Source organism: Calonectris borealis, chromosome 2 (genome assembly GCF_964195595.1).
Source record: "Calonectris borealis chromosome 2, bCalBor7.hap1.2, whole genome shotgun sequence".
Lineage (NCBI taxonomy): Eukaryota > Metazoa > Chordata > Aves > Procellariiformes > Procellariidae > Calonectris > Calonectris borealis.
The window spans coordinates 132,179,193-132,205,045 of record NC_134313.1 but is presented as its reverse complement, the minus strand read 5'-3'; the positions used below and the strand labels follow the sequence as shown (position 1 = coordinate 132,205,045).

General features: G+C 40.3%; 2 protein-coding genes across 9 annotated transcripts in view; one reads left to right on the top strand and one right to left on the bottom strand.

The window, feature by feature from the left end:
- Positions 1-13,646, bottom strand: part of HACL1 (2-hydroxyacyl-CoA lyase 1) — a 25,843-nt gene extending 12,197 nt beyond the window's left edge. Inside the window, exons 1-6 of one of the 7 annotated variants that reach the window (XM_075143469.1) lie at positions 13,362-13,646; positions 12,197-12,301; positions 6,898-6,938; positions 5,541-5,621; positions 1,307-1,379; positions 711-788 (exon numbers count right to left, since the gene is read on the bottom strand). In XM_075143469.1, the coding sequence (XP_074999570.1) occupies positions 711-788; positions 1,307-1,379; positions 5,541-5,621; positions 6,898-6,938; positions 12,197-12,301; positions 13,362-13,436 (453 nt within the window). In that variant the 5' untranslated portion in view covers positions 13,437-13,646. The remainder of the gene's footprint in view (positions 1-710; positions 789-1,306; positions 1,380-5,540; positions 5,622-6,897; positions 6,939-12,196; positions 12,302-13,361) is intronic. The other 6 variants (XM_075143475.1, XM_075143474.1, XM_075143470.1 and 3 more) reach the window with 6 other exon arrangements.
- Positions 13,033-25,853, top strand: BTD (biotinidase). 2 transcript variants are annotated; one of them, XM_075143476.1, is made up of 5 exons: positions 13,124-13,197; positions 14,955-14,995; positions 19,470-19,704; positions 21,244-21,393; positions 23,431-25,853. In XM_075143476.1, the coding sequence occupies exons 3-5, from the start codon at positions 19,474-19,476 to the stop codon at positions 24,613-24,615; spliced, it is 1,566 nt and encodes a 521-aa protein (XP_074999577.1). In that variant the 5' UTR covers positions 13,124-13,197; positions 14,955-14,995; positions 19,470-19,473; the 3' UTR covers positions 24,616-25,853. The 2 variants fall into 2 exon arrangements, with proteins under 2 accessions (XP_074999578.1, XP_074999577.1); XM_075143477.1 differs by lacking the exon at positions 14,955-14,995 and having other exon boundaries at positions 13,033-13,197.

The following is a 25,853-nucleotide window of genomic DNA, read 5'->3' as shown; positions in this document are numbered from 1 at the left end:
TACAATGAGACAACTGCATTATCAGCTGTCGTGTTTGCAAATCCTAAATTAAACTTTCGTGCTGAATTCTATTTGAAGTAGCACAAACAGAGAAAAACCAAGACACCCAATGCCTCCATTTTGTATTACTTTTGATTCCAGTTCTTCTATTACAGGTAGATGCTCTCCTGAATTTGCACTTCTGGAAACAGTATCATTGTATGCAGAATTTAGGCTGACATGGCTGAAGTAGCAAGAGACTTTTGTAACCCTTTCTGAAGCATTGAGACTAAGGATGTGTTTCTCTCACTCTCAAAAAACGCCACCAAAACAACAACCAAACACAACCATCTCCACCGCCCCCCCTCCAAATCTCTTTCGCATAATGAGAGTGGTAAAACAGCTGAAGTTCATAGTATTACATTTCTAGTTATTGCACCTCTCCCTAAAAGCATTTCTTTCATAAAAATTTCCAGCTGTGACTGAAGCTAACAAAAAACGCTGCAGGGATCAGTAAGTATCAGATTGGACCAGAATCTATTTCTAACCTGTTCCATAGCACAGTTCATAGGAAAAACCTCCCTGGTTAATTTACTCAATCAAACATCACCTAACATCTGCAGGATCAAACTATTTACAGTAACAGCTATACAAAAAATAAACCCTCAAAGCTCATAAGAGTAGGAGACAGTTACTCTGCGTTCTGTTGTTAACTTAGTATTTTTTCATACCTTTTCAATAACAGCAGGAATAAGTTCTAGGCTGCTTGGGCGGACAGACAGTTTGTTGTACAGCCTACCAGCTTCAACCTGAATAAATGCATATAACCATTATATTGATTTATCAAAGTGATTTGCTCATTTCCATCTCATTTCAACATGAATAAAACAGAAAAAATGCCAAATGGAAAGCAACAAGTTGAAAACTCCCACATAAAAAAAATGCAGTTCCTCAGCTGGTGGAAACTGTCAAAGCCATACTCATTCCACTGAGCACTTAGGTATTTTTTTCCACAAAGTGGTGCTTCTTTTCTTGGAAAGTTTATTTTGCTGTCTTCCATCTCAGAACAGACAGACAACAGCAGTTTATACCAGCTGAGAACCTAAAACAGAGCATGAACTCTAACATGACTGTGGACAAAGACATTACAAATAATCTGCTGTATTTACACAGTGTCAATCTTAAACCAGTAGATGGAGCAAATCAACAGCATTGTAAGACGTGTTAGGAAATATTAGTGTTTGGGATTGTTATTCTTATATTAATGAAGAAACAACACCAATTATTTAACTGAAAACTTTTTGTACAAAGTTGTATGTCTGTGTACCTGTGGGAATTCTTGGAAAGCTCCCATGGTTTCCTGATTTCTGTCAGAAGAGCCTCCAATAACAACCAGAGGCCTAGAAAAGTATATTAAAAAAAAAAAAAAAATCAAAAAACCCCAACCTTAAGCATAGATGTATTTTTTACAATTGCAATCACATCTGCAAACTCTACTGATGGTCAAACCCTACTGCTCTTGGGATATTGTGCACCTTCAGCATCCACAGATCTCAACAGGAATAGAAAGTGACCAGCACAATACAGGAGTGGATTCTAAATATCAGTGTGTCAGCCGGTAGACTTCCTAGCCGCTTTTGGGTCACTAATTTTAGGACAGTCTGGCTGTATTAAACGATCTGCATCTAGCATAAAAATTCTAAAACCAAGTCATATTGCTAGCAATTTTCATTAAAGTTTGATAACACGGGTGACAAGATGGTTTGAGAGGAACGACAATAGCTAATCTAAAAAGTATTGATTGATCTAAAAAGTATTAAGATGTTTGTTCATAAGAGGCATTGTAATGTGCACAAAGACTAGAACTAAGAAATAGCAGGAAACAATCTTTTCAGAAAGATTAGATCTCTTCATACACAATTTGGAACACAGCAGAAATTAGCTGAGTATCTGACAGCACTTCTCCCCTCATTCGGTTTTTACTAAAACAAAACAAAACCAAACCCAAAAAACAAAGACCAAAGAGATGAACAAAAATTTAACATGCTTACAAGTGGTCTTGTTCTTAAATTAGTTCATGGCTATGGGCGAAAGGCAGCATTAGTTTACAATATGGGTTATACATTCCACAGGAACACATTTTTATTATAATTTCCACAAAATACAATAAATTATTGTCCTATTGTGAATGAAAACTGGTGTTTTATTCAGTTTGTAGGTCAAATTCAAACTCCGTAAAATGCTAAATGCTGACTTAAGAGAAAGCTGGCTTATTAATCTGCTCATTCATTCACACTAAACTGAATTATTGGGTCAATAGCTTTCTAGGCTTTTTCTCCTAAACAATTTCTCTTCAGATACTGTCTTTCCTTCAACTGCATTTATCTATACAAGGTGTTAAACTGAAACATTTACAGTGTGCTCAATGCATAATGCTAAATTTAATCACCCATAAAATTTGGGGATATGTATATCTAGATCTTTCAGAACCAGGCCATTTCTCTGCCACAAATCAAAAAATCTAAGTTCTAATCCCTTGGTACAGTGAGATGAGAAATTCAGGCTATATCTTACCTCTATGAAAAATCCTTATGCAAAATCCATTTGGTGTATACTCCAGACATTTTATTCTGCTGATTCTCTCCCCTCAGCAAAATGATTATGACTATCCATATATAACCAGTCTGTTTCACAATGACAAACCCTATGTTCCTTTCACTTATCTTTTTCAAATTTATTTAAATGTTTCAATAAACAAAATAACTACTAATTCCCAATACTGAAATATAACAAAGAGAATGCTCTACTCTTAAGGAAGCCAACTCCAACAACTATACCTTGAAAAGATTTGGTTCTGCTTTGAAAGTTTACATAGTTGTAACCAGAAAGCTTTTCCCCCAATGAAATCATCATACTGTACTACTGTCACAATATTGTAGACATTTTTAAGAGCTGCGCTTATTACTGCACATACTTTAAATTAAGTCAAAAACAACAGTGAGGCAGGAATAGCATTGACTACAATGAAACTAATAAGAATAGCAAGCATTATGTACTTGCAGGAGAACAACTTTAGTAAACTAAAAAAAATTTCAACTGCAACCTCAGGTAAAGAGCATGGTATTTCACCATGCTACTGTACACTGAAGTCTTAAAACTATTGCAAACTCTTCTTTGGAGTCTATTCTCACAGCCAAACTGAGATACAAAAACTTTTGCTCAGAATGAGGCAGGAGAGAAGGCGGCAGCACCGCAGGTAATTTTTAACATGAAGTATTTAAAGGTTTTACCCTCAGAAATGCAGTTTACCAAGGCCTCATTAGCTACCTAGTTGGCTAGATTTATATGACCAAGAGCTCACTGTGACAAGCTTCCAGGGTAAACCAAAGGCTCTTCTACTCAGCCAATCGGTGCTCAGGCAGTGCAATCTAAAAGCACAACTGGTAACAAATTGAGCTATCAGACTGCTTGACTTTTTTCCTGTTGATACAGAAGAAGTTTCTTTCACCTGGAAGAGACTGAAACGGAGCGGAATCAAGACCGGGTCTCTAGACCCAAGGATGACAACTCAGACTGAGCTTTAAGGACTATCACTTAGTCTGAGTTACTCAAAGTCAGAACCAGCAGGGCCAGTTCAGCTATTTCTTACTTCTGTGAGAAACAAGCCAAAGCTCAGCTATTGCAGCACGTTAATACTGCCAGGGGTAATGCCATGGAATCACATGACATCTGGGAGATACCAATGAGGGCTAACCTCGCCCTACAAATTGGTCTCCTCATGCCATGCCACCTCCTCACAGGGGATGGTATAGAGCAGGAGACTTAACACCTTGTTGCCACAGAAAGGGACTTCTGCTCCCAGCTGCATAATCCACTCCCTCCCTTGCCTAGGTGCTCGATGCTTGCCTGACTGCAGAGTGAGCTGATTGAGGTCACTTATCTAACATGACATTATTTACTTAGTTTTGCTGGGTTGGCTTTTTGCCATAATAATGAACTGAATGTGATTGTTGGGGCAGACAAGTGCCAGAGCTGTCAAGATGGCAAGCAATAGGAGCACATGGCCAGGAGAAAGGTGTGGAGATGATGTGGGCCTATGCCCCTTTTCGCAGAAGACTGTATTGGATTGGCATAACCAAACCCCTCAACGTGTATTGTATTTTCATCTCCTTTCCTTTGCTTGGGCTACTCCTGCTCTTCCCTTGCAACACTCCTTCTCTGTAGTGCCTGCCCAGTATTCATGCTGCTGTCTAGTGAAACATGCCAGAAAGCTGATCAGTTAACTCAACAGAAGAATCCCTATTTGTCTTCTCCAAAGCATAGCATCCTTTCTTACAATGGTAATGTCAGCTAAAAGTAAATGTGAAAGCATGTTTGGGATTCTCAAACACTCAACGGAGGCTCCTAATGAAGGAGACAAGGAAAATTAGTTTCATTAGGCTAAATTTAGGGTTTCTGAATGCTTACTTCTCTCCTTGTGGCACGTGGAGGGCAAAAGGCAAGCCTGATGTGACCAATGAAAAAATCATTGGCCAAACCCTGTGGTTTGGTCAGTGAAAACCAGTCTTTTTACTATATTGTCAAATATTCTGCCAAACTAGGTGAGTCAACCCCTTCACCTTTTGCCAAGAGTACAGGTTTACGCAAGATCAAGTCAGGTAAACAGAGCTAATCTCAGACAAGCCTCAGTTTGTGAGAAAACAGAAATGTCTCCTGCAAATCCATAAGCAAGTGCCATGAATGCTTCTTTCTTATAACCAAATCCATGACTGTTCAAAAGCAAGGTTTTCATATGATCTTTTTTTAATCTAAGGTCACATAGGGACAGCAAAACTTTAGTCAAGAACTCATTTTTTGAAAAAAGAATTTGAACACTTTTTTCAAAGTGTCAGAGACTTGATTTGTTAATGTTCCCATTATCGAGCTTCCCTTGTCCATCAGCCACTGCTAATCTAATGCTGCAGATCACGTGCGTGTAGTACTACTAGAGCTTCTACACAAAATACCTCATACAGCTTTCTGAACAGCTTTCATGGCAGACGAGCTCAAGTTGCCATGTCTCAGTGAATGCTTGTGGGAGTAAACGCTATCACTCTGTACATCATTGAATTCAATACTTAATTACTGCTCTAAATGTCTGCGTGGGGAGCAAATATGGATTTTAACAATACAGTTGTCAATTTGTTCACATATGAAATACAGTAATTCAAAGGCAATGTGGATTTAAATTTAGAAAAAACCTCTAAGACTCTCCATGATCAATAAAGCATTACATGCTGAATATTGACTTCATTTTCAAATTTATCCATACAATCCATACAAGGTATACTGATAGATTTTCCAATATATGCATAATGGAGTAGGGCAAAAAGGAGAATTTTATCATGAGGATACAAAAAATGGAACTAAATTACTTTTAAGGTTGATAAATGAATGATTCCCTTCTCGTTACCCACAAGAAAGAAGAAAAAGTCCTATATTAAATACTGCAACATTAATATCTGCAACAAATAACAGCAGACAATTATTAGAATTTTCAAGGGAAAATGTAGTTAAATTACCAGCAGTTCATGGTTGCATTTGCCATCCCACCAAGGGCATGTAAAAAACCTGGACCGGACACTACAAGACATACTCCTGGTCTAGAGAAAAACAAAAACAAACAAACAAAAAAAAGGAGATAAAGAGAAAAGGAAAGTGAGCACAGAGAATACCGAATAAATCGCCAACAAAAATTAGTGAGATGCTGAAATATAAAATATTAAAGTTTTACTCATGTCATCAAAATGCATGAATGGCAAGGGGTTTGTATGAAGGACTAAAGATAGACATGGGAATCAGAAATCATTTAGCTGTATCAACCCAATCGAAAAAGCAAGTGAACAGTTGTTACGTGCCACCCACAGAGGTCTGCAACATATGCAGGCTCATTACTTATGCAGCTCCTTACTTCTTGTACTCCATTATCTAGCATTTATATGGAATTTGGTATGCCACTTATATTCGCAGTTTTCTCATCTCCACTTTAGCACTAGATATCAATGGAGAAAGCTCACAAAGGAAGAAGTGCACCTGATTCAACACAAATTTTATTAGAGTTTAATTCAGGCAGAGGCACTTGTTACTCCAGGTGATGAGATAAAAATGACAATTCTTAACCACTGAGCATTCTTTAGTAGCTTTACAGACTCTTTACATATCACAAAAAAAAAATCAGCTTACTTCCAGAGGATTATTCAAAGGAAGAAAAACTACAGAACTGTATAACACAAGTGTCATGCCTGCAGAGAGAATAAGGAATGATCACCTGCATTATCGGGTCTGCAATTGTGAGCAAGCAAACACCAGATGTTTACTTAAGAAAAGGATCTATGGCATACCCAAGAAGCACACCTCAAGTCACAAGCCACAGAATGCTTCCCAACAACGTTAAGAGCAAAATGCAGTAGAAAAGAGGAAAAGCCAGTATTTCGTGTCAGAAGAAGCACAGGGGAGACTGGAAGGCATATGATCAATCTCTGTATTGATACGGTGTTTGTTGAATAATATGCCCAGATGATGAGATTAAGGTACAGCAGGTCCACCAAGTTGCAACAAACAATGGTGGCGTGATTTCTGCCCCTCATATCAATACTGTTAAACTACTATTCAGAAATTAAAAGAGAAAGAATAAAGTTACAAGATGCACAATATTATATGAGCCTAAGCACCTCCTTGTTCCTGTCCTGAATCATAGCAATAGAAATATTGATAACCATTATTCACAGTTATTTTAAAATTCATGTTCCATTTTAACTGCTCTACATCTGCACACACTAAAAACACCCTGCTCCGAAATAGAAAAACATTCCTAGCTTCTGTGGAGTTTAATACAGCTAATATTATATTATTATAAATATTAATAAATATGGAATGTACCTGCCAGTCAAATATCCAACAGCAGATGCAGCATAACAGGCCTATTGAAAATATTGGAATTAATTATACAGTTATTATTATATATACATTTCATGATATCTTGTACATAACTTTCAACAAAAACACTGAAAATAAGCAGGTACAGATTTTGCCCTGATCATTAGAGCTTAAATGTAAGTAGAAGCACCCCATTATAAGGTGTGTTCATGAAGCCTTAAGTGAAAAATCTCAAACCCCATCTCCACATTTCAAGGTTCTGTTGTTCCAGGATATTACGTTAGGAATATTTATGATTTAAAAAACAAAAAACCAACAACATAAAAGAAACGCCCATAACGAGGGAAGCAAAATGAACAGAACAGCATAAGAAACTTCTGCCTTCTACCGCCTTCTAGACTAACATGGAAGAGGGATTTACAAGAGAAAGGCAACAAACAGAAATCCAGCCATCACTGGAATGACTCATCATATTTCAGAAATTAAGCAAAAGGTTGAAATCACACGCTGGAAAGATTCATTGGAAGATTAGGGATTGTCTTTTACAAGTTCAGCTGCTGAAGTACTTCTCACTCCATTTCTGGTTATCACACTTACCTTTAGCTACTTTGACATTTTAGAGAAAAATTGCATTTTGAATAATTTTCACAAAAGTAATGCGTACAACATGTGTTAACGTAGCTTAGCAGCAGTATTATTACCGAGTATGTTTTTATGCTATTCCTGTAGTAATATTAAACATTCAGATATAAAGTTCACCTGGTAACAAGACAATATGTGATCAAGTAGAAACAGAAGATTACGGGTGACCGGAGAACTCCAAAGGATTCACACATGTGACACTGCCAACTCCCTCCCTCATATTCTCATGCTTTTGTCTTGAATTCAGCAAGTTCTAACACTTAATGGAAAAAAGTCATTCTGCAAATATTTCCCCCACCCCCCCCCCCCAAAGTAAGCTCCTGGCCTTATAGCCTGCCTCTTTCATTTTGAAATACAGTTCGGATTTTGGTTTTTAGTTTTATTTCAGTGCTATTGCGGTAAGAATAAGTAACACAAAAGCTCCTTCTAAAAGTTCACAAAGCTACCATACATTTTCCTCTAACTTATGAATAATTCTAGGTAACATAGCATGTTAGCAATCTCAGCTTAAATGAGTGAAAACACAGACTTAATATAAGCTTTTACACAGAAGGAGAAACTGTCTTTAATAACCTCATGCTCCTACAGATACAGACCAACTGTTTGAGAAAAACGTGGGGCTTAGCAGAGGAATAAGTAGCCCTTATTTTCTTTGAAGCATTAGGATAGGGAATTGTTGACAAAAAAGTACATTGACAAGAAAAATCTCTTTCTACTTTCCGTAAGTCTCTGACATGGAGAAGAAAAATGTTGCTAATATTCAAGAATTAGATAACAATTTGATGCCATATCTGTGTGCAAAAGTTTAGAAATATTTGGAGTAGGCATTACTAAAAATCTTCTTAATGGAGCTCAAAGTATGGTGTTTAGTTTCCATGGCAATCATTTTTTAGAACTGAGTGGCAAAATAAAGCAGCACATAGAATTTGGGTTCATGTACAGTCATTGCCATTAAAACTTTTACTGCTTCATTCTGCAAGGAAGCAACATGACTAAATCTATCTGTATCTAGAGAAGAGGAGATTGTAAATAATTTTGAAGGTATCCTTAAAAGATTTTTTTTGTGTGAACAGTAAGAACAAAAACCCATTTTACTTATGAACCTTGCACGCCCACCACAACACAGTTCATCAGCTGAAACCAGATCCTTATTTTCCTCAGACAGGCAAGAAGGACGTAGGCATATAAAACGCCATTGATCACCAAACCCACAATCAACATTAGGAAGAATGTAGGAGGTCCAGATGCAGGCACTGAACTCAAAGTTTGCAACGACCTGTAAGTGCTGGGTTTGAACTGTACTCAAAGCAGAGGCCTGTTGCTCCCATACAAGTAGAAGCATACTAAGCAGGGTTTAATTAAATTAGTCTGTTTTCAACTCAAACATAAGCAAACTAATACAACATAGCTAGTAAACAACGGTTAAGCATTTTTGTACCCAGTGGCCCAGTTAAAATAGTACTGCCATGCCTAGGAACAGGCCTACGTTAATTGTACCTAATGCTAAATTAGGTCTTGTGATCAACATTACGAGAACTTGCTGTATGAACCTGAGCTTGGTACGTGATGTCTTTTGTTATGACATACAACTTAAGTGCGGGGCCTTGAAAATATGGACACAGGTTTAAAGCTGCAACGCCAAAATAAGAAGCAACTTGCTGATGGCCAATTATTGCAAGAAGTGCAACTTTGAGATCTGGGAAGGCACTCCTTTTGCTTTAGGAAAAGCAGCAACGGCTAAGCAAGGGAGGAAAAAAAAAACCCCAGAACAAAAAACAACCAACAGCTGTGCAGCAGGATAAGGCACCTGTCTTGGCCTGGGAAAGTAACACCCATCCAGCATTGGCACAGAGGCTAAGGGGTAAGATCTGTTCAGAGACCAAAATGTCTTATAAAGAGATCTTGAATTCAAGAGGTGGAGAAAAAAGATGTCCGCTTTGGTTCCAGGTGCCCTTATTGAAGGGTTCTCGAGTCCGATTGCCTTGACAGCTAGCACCATCCATGCTAACTACGCTGTACTAGCTCCAGCATATTATATACTCATGACTAACTTAGGATACGATTATCAAGAAGAGATTGCTTTGAATATGTAGTGATAATTATTATTAAAGATTAAGAACTAAATATTAGCAATGTGAGTTGTTAATGAATAACAATCTAGTAAAAGGGGTTTTGGGAAGTTTAAAACTGACCTGGGTTATCAGTCTTCTAAACAATCACAGCAATCTCCAGTTACCCAGGGACAGATACACAAAACGCAGCATGCCCCTATCGAGTTGCAACACAACTACTCAGTGTTCAGGGGGCATATCGGACATGGGTTAAACTGCTTCTAGCAAACTTCTGCCATGTTACAGGCCGCAGAGAGATTAGCTAATGGATATTGGTAGTACTACCTAGCTCTTAACTTCATGCTTTAACCTGGTCTTTCTAGTCAAACAGTTTTTCTGCAGTTTTATGGGCTTTTGCTATCTCAGATCATGTACGGCTGCCTTCATCAATAAAGGAAGCAGCTGTATACACATCCTCCACAGGCAGACCACACAACTAATAAACTTAGACAATTAAAACCATGACGTGTAAATATTAAGTGTATCTTGAATATACTATGTATAGCCTTTTACCCTCTCCTCTGCCAAGCAATTACTCATCGAGGACAAAAACCAAAACAAAACCCACTACAAGATATATCTTTGTTCATCCTTTTCCACTCCCCAAAGAAGAGAAACCCTGACATTTTGATGTTAAAACAAGTTTTCATGTTATTGTTATTCCCCTAAGCAGAAGTATCTCACCATTTACACAGCAGAATGTTTCTTGTTTTCTTCACTCTAACAGAAGAGAGTCTAGTTAAAGAGTGAAAAATAGGACAGCATCTCATTTGGCAGTGCAAAGCAATCTTCTCTGTTAATTACAGACACATGAGGAAATTAATTTTAATCATGTTAATAACCAAAGCTAAAACTAGAATACTTGCTAAACGGCCTACAGGAATATAAAGACTGTATTGAATTCGCAGTCCTTCAAAGGAATCAAATATACCTTTTAAACGTATTTGTATGTGTGCCTCTCTCGCATGTTACAGATTTTCATAGAGACATGCATTCCTCTGTAAGTTCTCACATTCCAATATAAGGATGTAAGGATTAGACAGCAAAAACATACAGTTCGTGACCACCTGATTTAGGAGAACTACTATTATAATATTTATTGACACCCGGGACAATCCACGAAGGCTATAAACTATATGGTGGAAAACAGAAGAACACTGCTGCAAAATACAGGCACCTGAATACTGTGCAGGTCCAGAATATTAAAAGGAGTTCCCTGTTAAAGTGGTAAAATTCTAATTAATAGTGTTCATAGAGAGACAGGATCCATAAACAAGTTAAAACACAAGAAAAATCTCCTGATAAGATAATAATCAAACAATTTATTTATTTGTTGGCATCAGCTATGAAAAATTGACAAATGTAGTAGAGCAACTTTGAGTATGGAAAGCTGATGGTCCATTTGCTAGCAGTCCAATATAGAGTCAGCTTGTGTAGTAATCCTTGAAAATGAGGTATAAACCTGAGGTTATTATATTCAACCTCAGACCACCTAAGAAACTACTTAATGCTTAAAGAGTTACTACTGGGGAAAACCAAAAAAATCGAAAACTAGTGGCATAACATCAAAACGCTAATGATCTTGAGTCTAATCTCTGATACCTAGACAATGAAGCTGAAATATATACAATTAAGACTGTCTAAGTGTATGTTCGTGCTTGATTTTGAGCATTCAGAAGCATTATAACTTTCTATGGTTTGCTGTTTAGTGTGCTTTTAAAACACAGTTAAGGAAAAAAAGATAGTACAATTATTGAAAATAGTCAGGACAAGTTTATCAGCAGGAAAACTTTCTTCTTTGGGCACTGCAAGAACAAAACAGAGACTATCAGCAGGAAAACTTTCTTCTTTGGGCACTGCAAGAACAAAACAGAGACAAGGAAAAATCTACCTTTTTAGGCCTGTAGGTAATAACTCCAAAATAAAACATCCTTTTAAACAAAAAGGAAAGAAGTAGCTAAGAAAGTTCTAAATAAGGAATTAAAATACTACCAATTAGAGAGAGAATGATAATGTTGTCCTAATTTGGAAGAGAGGACATCAGCAAAAGAAAATGACGGTAGAAAAACTTAAGGGAGAAGTTATCTTGGAAAGTCTATAGAAAGCTACAGAAAAACAAAAAATCTCTGGGAGGATGAGCCTCCCCAAAAAGTGGCAGATAAAATCCAACAATACATTACTTGAAGGAGACAAAATTGATCATTTTTTCTTTCTGCAGTAGAATGCTTTGTTCAAATTATTTTTCTGCCCATTTTCAATCCTACCTTCTCTCCCTTATTGGAGAAAGGCATCTAAAAATGAAAAAAAGTTGCAATTTCCTTATGAGAAAAGGAGGGAGCACTTAAAAATGGATGGGGGAAAAAGAAACACCCCACCCAATCTACCAATGCTCTCCCTTATTCTAGAATGACAGTAACTGCTTCTTTACAGGTTTTTTAAAGGAAAGTTCAGAGACCACATTCTGCCTGGTAAGAAAAGATAAATTAGATTTCATTTCGTTGTAAAACAGTTAAAAGAAAGAATTGGTCCTACTATAGATATATACTTACGGCTTGTTCGTTTCTCATTCCTACATACTTTATTCCAACTGCTTGGGCTGCAATTGCGATTTCAGTGACTGGAATACCAACAATGCCAAACATGTATTCAATACTCTAAAAAGAAAAATATTAGAAGAAATCAGAATTGCTTCCAGAAGATAGCTTTAATAATGTATTATTAAACATGTGAAACAGTCATCCTAACTATACAGTCTAAAAGTGAATCATAACAATATATATTCACATAAAAGTTCACAGGCCACTGTGGGAACATACACAATGGCTGCTGGCATTTGCAGCTCAGTCCTCTGTAGTTGTTCCATTGCTTGTAGACCTCCAAAATCCAGTGCTTCCACAACTGTGGAGCCCAGCTTCTCAGTCAACATATGCTTAGCTTTTTTAACTGACCAGTTCTTACTTGGGATGTCTCTGCTCTATCATCTTCCTGTTTCTCAGTATGTCAACTTTGCCCCTTCTAAAAATTCCTTGTCTTGTTACATGTTCTTACGCATTCACAGAGAATTAACAGAAAAAAGGCTCCAAGAAACAACTGGAATGGTACCATGCCCAAGAAACTTATAGGTGAAAAGACTATGCTTATTTTTATTACAACTGAACTACCTTTTCGTCTACCACAGCCCAAACAGAAAGTCTTTCGTTAAGACTAGTACCAGTTCAACACCATTTCAAGTTCAGAGACAACACAGGCTTTTGATAATTGTTAAGGCCGAGCTGCCAAGGCAGCAGCGCTTGATGGTAACGGAGGTATCGGGTGAGCTTGGGAAGGTGCAAGCTCGTAAGAAGTAAGTGAAGGACTGGGGAAAGCCGCACAGGGGTCCCCACCTCACGCCTGCCCACGGCGGCACTGGGACCTTGCGGGGCCGGGCCCTGCCCTGCTGCCGGGCGGGGCCCGCTCACGGGGCTGCTGCGGCGGCACCTCCTCCCTTCCCGCAGGCAACCCCTTCTCGCCCGCTTTGCCCGCCCCCAGGAGAACGGCAGCAACGCCCAGGGTGAGTCCAGCCGCGCACACTCGCTTCTCTCCAGCCCCGCGGAGCACCCCTGGCCCGGCTCGGCCCAGCCCAGCCGCCCCCCGCGCCGCGAGGCCGGCGGGAACTGTTCCCGCCCGCTCGCCGTAGGGAAGCTCTCGCCGGTCCCCCCGCCCCCGCGCTCTTACTTGAGCCTTGAGGGACGCAGCGATGAGCTGGGCACCGCTGACAGCCTCCCCCTCCGCACTGCTCCCGGAGGCCATTCCGGCTCCGCGCGGCCCCGGCCCAGGCCGAAGTCGCCCACGGTGGGAGAGGACGGAAGAGGACCCCCGGCCGAAGGTCGGGTGCCCTTGACTGGCACGCCACCCACCAATGAGACAGCGGAGGGGGCGGGCCCGAGGGCCGCGGATGTCTACCTCTGACCCCGTTGGCAGGCGGCGTGGGGACTAGGGCGACGGCTGGGGAAGCCTCCTATTGGCTAGAGCGGGCACTCAATTGGAGGCCGGGAGGTGGCTGCCCTCCCCCAGCCCCCACGCAGCCGTAGGCCCGTGGCGGTGCCGAGCGCGGAGCCGCCGCCAGGGGGCGGGGGCGGCCTGCCGTGCCGTGTCGCGTCGCAGCGGCGCGCGGGGGGCGGCCGTTAAGAGCCGGCGGCGCGCGCCGAGCCCGGCTCTCAGCGTTTGGGGCGGGGGAGGGCGGGCAGCGGCCCCCGCCTCGCCGAGCGATCGGCCTCAAACCGGGGGAGGTGGGAGCCGGTGGTCAGGTTCACCGCCCGGCCCAGGCTCCCGTAAAGCCGCGCTTGCCGTGTGGCAGTTCGACCTTGAAGGCCCGTGGGAGCTGCAGGGCGAACCGCGTTTGTAATTAGGGCGGCCGCCCCGCAGTGTAACCCTCCCGCTTTGCGGAGTTGGTCAGAGATTGCTAACGCAGAGCGGGGCAAAGTACAGGGTAGTTTTAAATGAAGATACCCGACGCCAGCATTCATGAGGAGGAGCGGGAGCGTAGTGTGAGACGCTTCTCCAAAGTCCTCACCGAAGGATGGTGCACGCCATTTTACCTGGCTCTGCCCATCGTGGCCACACTGAGCTTGTGCGTGTCTGAGAAGTGACACAGTTGACAGTATGTTCTGCCCTGCTCTCCGCCTTGCCCGTTGTGCTACCATGTTGAATTGTTCGAGCTGAACCACTAAGAACGGTGGCATTCAATTCATCCTCACTCTGTCAGTAAGTCAAAGTATATTTCAGGAATGCTGTGAAATGTATAAAACTTGTGAAACATTGTATTAGAATGGGCAGCATTTTTTAAAAATAGGTTGCACCTCTGGATAAAAGCCAGGAAACCGGAGCATTCAATGCATACACAATGCATTGCACACAGACTAAACATTTTTCAGAAATGGAAATGCAAGATGCCAGTTTACATTAAGCTATGATTGCATTGCTAAAAAAACCTTCATAAAAACCTGTATAGTAAAATACTGTATTAAAATATAGTGCAGCATATGAAAGCAGTAGACGGGATCAGTGGAAAAAACTTGAATTTCACTATATATTTACATGTATGTAGGGGCTGTTGTGTTATATATTCTGTATATTAGAATGGCAGCAACATCACAATTCATGGATATCACTCAACGTAAAAGGGACTTCTAATTATTTTTTCATAGCAAATGTAATATTTTGCCTAGTAAGTATTACCGTTTATGTTACTATAGCTTAACAGGCATTTGCTATTAATCACTTAAGAGGACCCAGACTAGTGCTGTGCTACTTCTGGTTTTTTTGCAGTCTGGTGGATTCTTCTGAGTATAAAAGTGCTAAGAAGCAGGGTGCGTATTGCCTTTCTCTGTGTATCCATCTATGTATGAGTGCGAGCTGACAAACTTCTAAGTTTCCGAAGTTGTTGAAAAATGAGTGACTGGATGCTTCAATTCACAAGGTACTGAGATTAGATGGTTCTGAAAAACGGAATAGGAAAATGGTCTGCGCTGTGACTGGGGGAAAAACTTGTCTGAATCGGCATCCAAACTTAAACACCAGTCTTTTTACCTTTTGTATAGAACTATAACTAGAATACTGTGACTGCATGACAGTAATACTGCTATGAAATACTTATATTTGGATGAGATGATCCTACTGAAGCGTATCTGCCAGGCAAAAGACCACATAAATCACAGGAAAGGGACAGAAAAAGAGATTAAATTATGAAGTATTTCAGTTCATGAAAATGTCTTCTAAAGTCGTGGCTCAGGTGAGGTGACAGCTCTGTAGACTCTAAACAAATTAATTTCTCTTCAGGGAAAGGATTTATTAGATAGCGTAGCGCTTTCTGTTAGGGAAAAAGAAACAGAATGTGTCTGAGACTTAGTTGGAGTCTCACAGACTAAGGGCTGAGTAAACCCTGATGGTATCCTTATTTTGGCTGGAAAGGTTACTGTCCCCAAGCCCAGCCTTGGAGCTTGTCACAGCTCCCCTTGTTAGAAGCAATCCATTAGATAGCAGGGTTCTGTTGTTTAAGCTGTCAAATAGGGGAAGAGCATTAGGGAGCACTCACGTAAGTGCTCAGCCATTGTCTGTAGGACTAACAGTAATCACAACCAAGGGTAAGGACACAGAGGAATTATTTTCGTTATTGAATTATTTTAGTTGGCCTAGGTTCAGCCAGGTGGGATTGTGTAGTTGGATGTTCAGTGCTAAACCTCTTGTGCATCTAAACGAGGAAGGGATTCAGGTTAGTACTTTGAGTGTTTCTGACCACCAGAAAATAAACTGTGGCAGAAAAATGAGAGTTCTCCAAGCATGTCTGTAAAATACAACATTCTGTAGAAGCCCCTTACCTATTAATTTTTTATGTTAGTGTGTTTGGCTTAGAAAGCAAAAAGGCTATTTTTCTAATGCATAGCAATTCCATCCTGTGATCTGAAACTGTCCCAACTTTTTCCATCACTGGTAATGATAAATTCTAATTACATCTTAGTTGACAACTTTGTTGAGGAACGGCTGACTAGAACCCATTCCTGTCCTAAACAGGCGTTTTGGCACTGAAGGGATGACAGAAATAGAAGAGAGAGTTTTGTCAGTGAAGTGCTAATACCGTGTGTTTATTTTCAGTGGCTTCCTTAACTGTGAGAGGCTTCCCACCTCTCCTCTCCCTTCCCCTGCTACTGCTTTATATCTTCACATGTACCTTGGTATTTCATTTGCAAAGCTGAGCTGCATTGGACAAAGTAGGATCCTCTGTTCTTGATACACATTGCCAAATCACGCCACCCATAAGTACCGAGTGTTTTCCTCAAGATGCAGAATAGCAAGGGTAGCTTATTGTACATCACTTCTCAAAACTGTTTCTATAAATGGAGTATCTGTAATACAACTGTTTACAGACATGCCAAGGCTTTATTCTGTTTTTATTGTGCTTTAGGTAACTTAAATTTACAGTTGAAGGCATGTATATACGGACACATTGGCAAATTAAGCCTCAAGAAAATATGAATATGTAGTTGAGCTTAGCAGCATCTAATAGCTAAGTTATTCCCGGACCCTTACAAGTGTTACTGTATATTAAAAGTTTTTGGTTGAGCAAACAAGTCTTCTTCCTACCATAGGCGCTAAGGTCGTTATTTTCCTGTCTTACATGGGATTGTGTTGCTATCAAACCAGTGTTGCAAATAGCGCATAGAGCTCATGAAAGCAAACAAGTGGCCTAAACTAAGGTATTACTTACTAAGTGCTTTCTGATTAGCTTTCCTCACGCTTCAATTTGTTCATTGTTAGATACTAAACCAGTTGGTGATTAGACAAAAAACCAGTATTGAAGATTACTTATTTGCTGCTTTTCATTCTGGAATTTAAGAAAAGAGATATTTTAAGTTAACTTGCCATAGACTTTCTTTTTTAGGTAGAAAACTATGTTTAATATAACATGAATAAAAAAATAAAAATGGGATTAGTTTAAAATTTATCCCTTTTTCCTGCTGAACTCCTAGAGGGAACTAGAGACGGCTCTTCATGCATGTGTCTTTCAGAGTCTGTATTTGCTTTGGAAAAATTCAAGGAGTCGTGGATCACAAAGATTGAAAAGCACTAAGAGTGTTTTGGAACATTTTTCTTCTTGGATAAGAATTACCAAAGAGCAGATACAATTAAAAAGTCAGTAACTGAACTTGAAGACTGTGGGCTATCAATATATAGCATCAGTGCATCTCTCCTGCGTGCTCTTTCAACTTCACTGATATTCAGGATTTAATTCCTTAATGATAGTGCTAACACTGTGGTGACAAATACAGCATTCTCATATTGTGAGAATTACATGGCATTTCTACAGTATTTCTTGAGCATTGCACAGCCATTGACTGTGTCAGTCAGTCCTTGTCCTGTATACGTAAGTATTTTCCCAACTTGGGACGTCAGAAAGGCTACATGGGGAGCTCATGTTGGAGAGAGTGCCCCAGCCTTCTGGTCTCACTAATTATTCATTTCTTTCTAAGAAAAGCTCAGTAATACAAATTTTCTACATTTTGTATGGATTTTTGCTTTATTGTTATTAGTATGAAAGCATTTTTAATCTTACCTATCTGCATTTTATAGGAGGAATGCAGATCTGAATTGCACTCAACATTTTTATAAATGCTGAAAAAGGCTGCACTGTATGAGACAAATTAGTCTATTTATTACATATATGGAGATGGAATAGAGTGAATCCATAATCCATCAGAAGAGGCATTTTCATGATAGAAAGATAGATAAATGCAAAAGTAGTGTCTGGTGTAATTCTTTTGGCAATTCTGGCTGGACGGCCGAGCCCAGAGAGTTGTGGTCAACGGAGTTAAATCCAGTTGGCGGCCGGTCACGAGCGGTGTTCCCCAGGGCTCAGTGCTGGGGCCGGTCCTGTTCAATATCTTTAACAACGATCTGGACGAGGGGATCGAGTGCTCCCTCAGTAAGTTTGCAGACGACACCAAGTTGGGCGGGAGTGTTGATCTGCTGGAGGGTAGGAAGGCTCTGCAGAGGGACCTGGACAGGCTGGATCCATGGGCTGAGGCCAACTGTATGAGGTTCAACAAGGCCAAGTGCCGGGTCCTGCACTTCGGCCACAACAACCCCAGGCAACGCTACAGGCTTGGGGAAGAGGGGCTGGAAAGCTGCCCAGAGGAAAAGGACCTGGGGGTGCTGGTTGACAGCCGGCTGAACATGAGCCGGCAGTGTGCTCAGGTGGCCAAGAAGGCCAACGGCATCCTGGCCTGTATCAGAAATAGTGTGGCCAGCAGGAGCAGGGAGGTGATCGTGCCCCTGTACTCGGCACTGGTGAGGCCGCACCTCGAATCCTGTGTTCAGTTTTGGGCCCCTCACTACAAGAAGGACATGGAGGTGCTGGAGCGTGTCCAGAGGAGGGCAACGAAGCTGGTGAAGGGCCTGGAGCACAAGCCTTATGAGGAGCGGCTGAGGGAACTGGGGTTGTTTAGCCTGGAGAAGAGGAGGCTGAGGGGAGACCTCATCGCGCTCTACAACTACCTGAAAGGAGGTTGTAGCGAGGTGGATGTTGGTCTCTTCTGCCAAGTAACTAGCGATAGGACGAGAGGAAATGGCCTCAAGTTGCACCAAGGGAGGTTTAGATTGAACATTAGGAGAAATTTGTTTACTGAAAGAGTGGTCAGGCCTTGGAACAGGCTGCCCAGGGAAGTGGTGGAGTCACCATCCCTGGAGGTATTTAAAAGACATGTAGATGAGGCCCTTAGGGACATGGTGTAGAGGGCATGGTGGTGTTGGGTTGACGGTTGGACACGATGATCTTAGAGGTCTTTTCCAACCTGTATGGTTCTATGATTCTATGATTCTATGATTCTCTGTTTCAGTAATGATAAAATAAGTTATATCACTACTTGACTATTAAATATTGTGTCCAAGTAACTTTAGGAAATGCTACTTTTAAACGCATCCCCCATCACTAAATGGGGGAGAAACTGCAAATTTGCAAGCTGCTTTTAACTTTTCCCGAAGATGTTTTGATATATGGTGCAAAAGATCTATAAATGAATGATAAAGTTAATTGGAAAGGGGCGCAAAGCAAGGAGATCAGTAGAACTATATATGAAGCTAAAATGCTTTTAAACAGGACACAGTTATTTAAAGCACCGACATAGATTTAAGGTTTAGAAACAATATGCACGTGGTCGTTCAGGAATTTGAAAACAACACACTCAGTTCAAACACTGTCAAGAGTCTCAGTTACAGTCCATATTTAATCGTAAATTTAAATTCCTGGCACTCAAGCTCTACCCACCCCACCTGTTTTTTTCGCTCTAGATTTATGGCATACACCATGGTGGATCTGTGCTGGAAGCTGTCCGTCTGCTTTTTTTGCTGTCAAGTTGTTTCAGGAAGAGTTAAGAGGGAGGGGCATTATGTTGCTGCCGTGTATGAACACGAGTCCATACTGAGCCCTAACCCAACAGCCCTGGTTGATCGACAGTCTGCGCTGGAACTCATGGGCAGAAACCTAGACATCTATGAACAGCAAGTAGTGGCTGCTGCAAGACAGGTATGCTGCAGCTTAGTAGCAGTTGCGTGTGTCCTATGTATATATAGAGTAAGTGCTATTTGAGGATAATCTTTCACATTTGTGTTCCCAGGCAACTAAAGCCATATTTATATACATAAGTATGGTCTGGTTTTTCAGACATTCTGACCTGCCAGCAGCTCTGGAAAAAATCAGGCCAATTAGCAGCTCGCCTAACTTGAGTTATTCCAAGCTTGGAAATACACGCCTATAATTATTTAGCATAGGGAAATTAATTTTCTATTTTGGTCTGAATACCTAGCTCCTTTCTGTTTTCTTAAATGGAATGTTTTTATTGAAAGATTGTCTTACAGGCAGCTGTCTTTCAGTTTGATTTTATTCCAGTGCTCTCAATGGAAATTCCTGAATGTTTCTAAAATCTAAGGAAGTTAAATGCTTCGGAAATGAATATTCCACCATTAACAACTTTGTGGAAGTAAAGTTTTCCATTCCTTTCTCCTACCCTCCATGGAACAGTTTTCAGTCTAAATATAATTAGAGGAGAGAGACTGGTATTTCTGGCTGCTCTTATGCACAGCCTTCTTTCTTTCCCTCCCCAAGAAAACCCAAAGCTGGTTCTAGTCAGAGGAAGCAGGTATTACTGTCCCTACACAGAGAATAATTGACTTGCAAGTTTCACAAATCTGTTGTTTTGGAACAGAAGAATTACAATTTTTATATAATTTGAAAAAGTGGTTGTTTGGGTTTGGTTTTTTTTTTTTGAGAATGATGACTGGGTATCACAGTCCAGAAGCATAATAGCTATTTTTATGCAGTACTGCATCCAAGACACATAAATTATCCCAAAGCCATAGCACAGATAACACATTTGAACTGACTTTTGACCAGTCACAGGAATTTGAGTGACTGATGCTGGATGTGATTTAAGAGGAATCCACCACATTTTTAGGACTCCAGGTAGAGCCAGGCTAGCTCCGGCATGGCTACATTTCTACCAGAATCTGCATTGCTTCCACAGTCAAGCTGTTTCTGAAAACAAAACTTCCAGTACCCTATCCAACCCTACATACCTAATCAAGGTATATAGCCCGGACTAAGTGATGCTGCACCTTTGACACAGTTACTGTACCTTTGACACAGTTACTGTACCTTTGACACAGATATAGTACCTTTGACAGAGTTCATCTGCAAATGGCATAATTCTGAAAAAAAAACTAAGACGAATTTTAACATCAGTCTCAAACCTGACTCATGAATGGAGAATACTTTTGGTAAGAATTTGGTTGAAGTCTGCTCTTATTTGCATGCCCGTAAAATAATGTCAAATAGGTTATTTTTAAAAGCTAAAGGTATGCGTCAGGTTAAATAAGCTTTTTTATACACATATTTACACCTATGAAGTCAAAGAAAAGATACTTTCAAACTACATTCATGTCAAAACACACTTGGTTATCCTTAACTTTCTTTAGCTCTTTTTACCCATGAGATTCCCTTTTTTCCCCCTTCGTATTTAGGTTGGATTTGCTTTGCCTACAGAACATGCCTTTGTTTTACATACAGGGAGCACAGATCATTGTTTTTCCTGAAGATGGAATCCATGGCTTCAACTTCACCAGAAGCTCCATTTATCCTTACTTAGATTTCGTTCTGCATTCACACTCTGTGAAGTGGAATCCATGCAGAGAGCCGTATTTGTTCAATGACACAGAGGTAAATGTAGGAGTGATTTCTGCAGAGAGGTGGAATAACTGAATGCTAGGTTTGTGCTTCAAGTGGGAAACTAGCTCAAGTAGTTTTGCTTAGGGAAGTAAGCAAGAAGTTTAACAGCTCGTAGTACCAGATTCTGTTTTCATGAACTCTCAGTTTTTGCTGGTTTCATTCTTAGCAAAGGAGGGTTTTAGATACATACATGCAAGAAGATTAGCTTGTTTATGAGCCATCTGGATTTCTAATCTCCCCCTCCTCAACCTATAAAATTACCTATGAAATGGTAATTACTCTCTAATAACATACATTGTTACTAGTGTGGGATTTTATTTTGAACAACATTGCTTTATATAAAACAACATAGCAGTATCTTCACTTTTGATGCATTCTTGTTACTCAGTTTTAATGACTTAATTACATCAAAACATTCTGACTCAGTGATGGTGTGTAAAGTGATTAGCACAAGTAACAGGAGTTGACCTGCTATAATGTAATAGAAGTCACAGCTTAGCACAGATCAAGTGTGATTACAGAAGGTGTGACCTGCAAGTTACAAAAGTAGTATTTTCATCCACTGCTGAACCCGAAATGAAAATAACCATGCTTAGTAATACAAACTATTTAATCCTATTAAGGTTACAGTAGTCAATATAATGAAAGTAAGTAATCATGCATGTGCCTACTAAGCAAAATTTGTGTGCAAACTTTAATCGCAGTTGTAAATGGTGACCTACTGTCATGGTTTAACCCCAGCTAGCAACTAAGCAGCACACAGCTGCTCGCTTACTCCCCCACCCCGCCGTGGGACAGGGGAGAGAATCAGAACAGTGAAAGTGAGAGAACTCGTGGGTTGAGATAAAGACAGTTTAATAGGGAAAGCAAAAGCCGCACACACAAGCAAAGCGAAACAAGGAATTCATTCACCACTTCCCATCGGCAGGCAGGTGTTCAGCCCTCTCCAGGAAAGCAGGGCTCCATGACGCGTGATGGTTACTTGGGAAAACAAACACCATCACCCCGAACGTCTTCCCTTCCTTCTTCTTCTCCCAGCTTTATATGTTCAGCATGATGTCATATGGTATGGAATATCCCTTTGGTCAGTTGGGGTCAGCTGTCCCAGCCGTGTCCCCTCCCAACTTCTCGTGCACCCCCAGCCTCCTCGCTGGTGGGGTGGGGTGAGAAGCAGAAAAGGCCTTGACTCTGTGTAAGCCCTGCTCAGCAGTAACGAAAACATCCCTGTGTTATCAACACTGTTTTCAGCACAAATCCAAAACAGCCCCATGCTAGCTGCTATGAAGAAAATTAACTCTATCCCAGCCAAAATCAGCACACCTACTTTGGCCTATGAAGCTTTACTACCAATGGCCAAGCAAGCAAAAACTTAGTTTGCCATTCAGATCCTATTTGGAGATTGCAGTACTGGCAGTCTTTGGTACAGCTCTCTATGGCGTGGAAAAAACATCCCAGTAATACTGTAGTCTGTAACTTTTTGTATTTCTTTTCTATAACTAAGCAAAATCTATCTGTTTACATCTCTGCTTCTCTAAGTTGTAGCTAGTAATAACTTTTTTTTAATTTATAGTAAAAACATGTACTTGCAGGAACAAGCCATTGCAGGTGCAAATTGAGCATTATTAGACGTTTGCTGTTCTAAAGGCACACACAGATCATGCCTTGTCAAAGCTTTCAGTTGACCTATGGTGTTTTAAAGCCATTGGTGCTCCTGCAACAGACAGAAGGTTCTGAAAACTAACATCGTTGGAAACATCATTTACTTCTCAGGAAATAAAACCCAGATAATTTTTTCAGAGCTATTTTGAAATTAGTATCTGAAATACTTTTCAGTCTAGAAAACTACTGGTTCCAATAGCTGACATTGCAAAATCATCAGTACATTTACATTTTACAGATAAGGTCAAAAGTGTTCCATTTCCAGTTGAAAATAATAATTTGAAAAGTATTAAATATGTCATAGCTGCTTAAGTAAAACTTATCCCTCCATATTCTGAAGTGCTTGCATTTCCCCATACTGTTCTCCAGGTTCTTCAGCGTCTAAGCTGCATGGCACTGAAGAACAAAATATTCCTTGTGGCAAACTTAGGAACCAAGCAGCCCTGTGAGCGCACTGATCCTCACTGTCCATCGGATGGAAGATACCAGTTCAATACCAACGTGGCATTCAATGATGATGGTATGCTGGTAGCCACATATCGCAAACACAATCTGTATTTTGAATATGCTTTTGATACCCCTCCAGAGCCCGACTATAAACTCTTCGATACCCCTTTTGCTGGCAAATTTGGTATGTTCACTTGCTTTGATATACTCTTTTTTGAGCCTGCAGTGAACCTCATCAGACAATACAATTTGAAACAAGTTGTATATCCGACTGCCTGGATGAACCAGCTCCCGCTCCTGGCTGCTGTAGAATTTCAACAAGCTTTTGCAACAGCTTTCAACATCAATATTTTAGCAGCTAATATCCACCACCCTACCTTGGGCATGACAGGGAGTGGCATATACACTCCAGTCAAGTCATTCATCTACCACAACATGGAAAGTTATGGTGGCAAGCTCATAGTAGCAGAAATTCCTGTGATTACCACAGATTACAAAACCAATTTGGAGAGTAATGAAAGATTCAGAGAGAACTTACATCGCTCATGCAAGACTTTTACAAGCGCCCCAATGGACGATCAAGTTTGCTTTAAGGAGGGACAAGAGATCCCCGGCAGAGTATCAGAAAAAGGAAATGAACAGTTACCTCCCCTATTTTATGCAGAAATGATGTATGACAACTTTACTTTCGTTCCTGTATGGGGGGAAAAAGGAGAGCTCCAGGTTTGTGCCAATACTCTTTGTTGTTACTTAAGTTATCGGAGAGCTGCTTTAACCGATGAATTATATGCTTTGGGAGTTTTTGATGGGCTCCATACAGTGCATGGCACATACTATGTCCAGGCCTGTGCATTAGTAAAATGTGGTGGTCTCAGCTTTAGCACTTGTGGACAGGAGGTTACAGATGCCACTGCTCTGATAGATTTCCAGCTATGGGGAAATATGAGTACCCCTTATATCTTTCCTTTACTGCTGACATCTGGTATTACCTTGGACTTTGCTGATCACATGGGCTGGAAAAACAACCACTATTTCATAAGCAAAAATAGAACATCTTCTGGCCTACTGACAGCTGCTCTATATGGACGATGGTATGAAAAGGACTAGCACAGCTGCTTGACTGGATCAGAAAACAACTGCCCATATTTTCAGAGTACGTATCTTAACATAAGTTGTTGAACATCTGTACTGCCTAGAGCTTCAGGTATGTTTGTTACATGACTGTCTGATTAGATTCCACATTTGAAATGAAAAGCAAAGCACTTAACCTAAGAGGCTGTAAGTACAGCCTTGGTAGCTTATGTCCTACCAGAAGTAAAAGAACTGCCTTGCAATTGTAAAGGCTTGTTCTAATGTGTTGAGATGTTTTATGTTGGCAAAATAGTATTTCTCATTTCAACTGAATTTGTTCCTTTTAATTTAATCCTTTGGTTTTTTGGGGTCCTGACTAGGAGTATGGAAATGAATGGAATGGAAAACGTACTTCAAAAGGAGGAAAAACAGGAAAGGGAACGAAGACACAAATACCGTGCATGACACGTGTGAAAATATATCTGTATACATACACCTAGCCTGCATATGGTGAGGTTCTGATTTCTGGTTAGGGTGCCATGATTTTTTTTTTTTCCTTAAGAGTCAAAACCTCCCAGCTGAAATCATTACCGTTTACTGGCCATGTGGTTGTCTGTAATCCCGTTAGAAAACTCAGTGAGTTTTCTCATATACTTTTAACAGTAACTGAATGTTACAGTTGTGAACATCTACAGAACAGCTAGTCTGGGAAAGAGGATATCAAATGATTGTGAAAAACTAGACTGCATTAAGACATAATTTCCAGCCTACTGTGCAAGGAACTGTGTTTAAACAAAACGTCAGCAATGAATATCAATGGCTGTGTTATGTGCTGTTTAAGTACTTTAACTTTCCCTGTTTAAAAAAGAGGTCATTTCAAGACTGTTTTGACTTTAAGACATCTTACACATTGTTCATAAATTCATTCAAGAAGAGCTATGAAAAGCACATGAGTTGTGGGGCAGCAAGGTTTCTACATCAATACTTCGTGTGCCAGATGGCAGGTTCCTGCTGTTAAATGAGTAAAATGCACCATTGTTTCCAGAGTAATAACTAGATTAAATGCCATAAATATTGTACTGCAGTGACAAACTGTTCTACTGCAGCGAAGAAGTTGGGAAGAGACTATTCAAAGAATATTAATTTGGGGTTAAATTCAGAGAAGATGATTTATTCTCAAGTGTTATAATTTCGTGTGGTCTTATTGGCTATTATGACTTCATCTGTGTAATAGCTGTTGAGTAACAGAATAAACGCAACTGTTCCTTTGGTGA